At 59.7% G+C, this 1103-nt stretch overlaps 1 protein-coding gene across 1 annotated transcript; it reads left to right on the top strand.

Annotated features, from left to right (window-relative positions):
- Nucleotides 1-13: 13 nt before the first annotated feature.
- MONBRDRAFT_10785 (uncharacterized protein) lies at nucleotides 14-637 on the top strand (the record flags this gene model as incomplete). Its single annotated transcript, XM_001748530.1, has 1 exon — nucleotides 14-637. The coding sequence occupies one exon, from the start codon at nucleotides 14-16 to the stop codon at nucleotides 635-637; it is 624 nt and encodes a 207-aa protein (XP_001748582.1).
- Nucleotides 638-1103: the final 466 nt, after the last annotated feature.

Raw genomic sequence — 1103 nt, 5'->3', positions numbered from 1 at the left:
GGGCCGGCTTCCGATGGCCACGGTCAAGGACGCGGCGACCCAGCGACCAGCGGAGATCATTGCCCTCCGCTCCAAGGCGGCACTGGACGACCTGATGGCCAAGTGTGCGCTGGACCTGCAGCAGGCATATCTGGCCTCACGTGAGTGGGGCGTCAGCACTGTCTTGACCATGCGGGGTCGGGACAAGTTGCGTCGCTTGAGCGACACGACCTTTGCCATTGCAGTCGTGTCCATGATGGGTTTTGGCCTCCATGAACTCATCAACGTCAAGCCGACGGACAAGTGCCCGCTCTGCAGCAGCAAGACACCTCAGCCGCGACTGACCCGCGAGCACCTGCTGACCTGCCGTCCCATCAAGCGTCACAACGCCCTTCGCGACGAGATGGGCCGCCTGCTCAGGTACGCCACCCTCTCCCATGTCTGGGTGGAAAAGTCTGGCTACAACGCCAACGGTCAGAGCTGCCGCATCGACCTGCACTGCCGCAACCCCTTTCCCGGCGGTACCCTGGGCCCAGCTCTGCCCGACCTGGGCATTGACGTGACTGTGCGCACAGCCCAACCCCCGACCACCTCGCAAGCCTGCATCAAGGTGGGCGCTGCCCTTCGCCGAGCCGAAAAGGAGAAGCGCGACTACTAAACCGGTTTCAACCATGGAAAAACTCTGATCGTCCCTGCGGCGATGACGACAACCGGTGGGTTCGCCTCCTCCTTTGTGGATCTGCTTGGTCAGCTCGCCCGCTGCGCCGAGGCCCGTGGTGTGTACCAGCCGGGGCTGGATGAGGCCTTTGTTCCCCGGTGGAAGGGTCGCTTTGCGGCGCTGGTCCATCAGATGAACGCTGACCACATCCAGCGCCACTTTGGCGGTGTCTGCCTGCGCTCGTCGTAGGTAGGCACCGTCTCGGGGGTCCCTCTGTGGGGATCCCTGTGTGCACCTGTCCCTCCCAGGGTGGTTCCTCGTTGTGTCTTTTGATGGCTTGACTTGTATTTTTGTTGTAATTTTGCTTTAATTTTTGCTGTATTTGTGTGGTATTTTTGCTGAATTTTTTGTAAAGTCCTTTGTATGATGCCTTTGTCTTCTGTGGTCGGTTGTTTTCTCAATCCGA

Source organism: Monosiga brevicollis, genomic scaffold (genome assembly GCF_000002865.3).
Source record: "Monosiga brevicollis MX1 MONBRscaffold_23 genomic scaffold, whole genome shotgun sequence".
Taxonomy (NCBI): Eukaryota; class Choanoflagellata; order Craspedida; family Salpingoecidae; genus Monosiga; species Monosiga brevicollis.
Note: the sequence above shows the minus strand (reverse complement) of the source record. Positions and strands in the feature narration are given on the sequence as shown.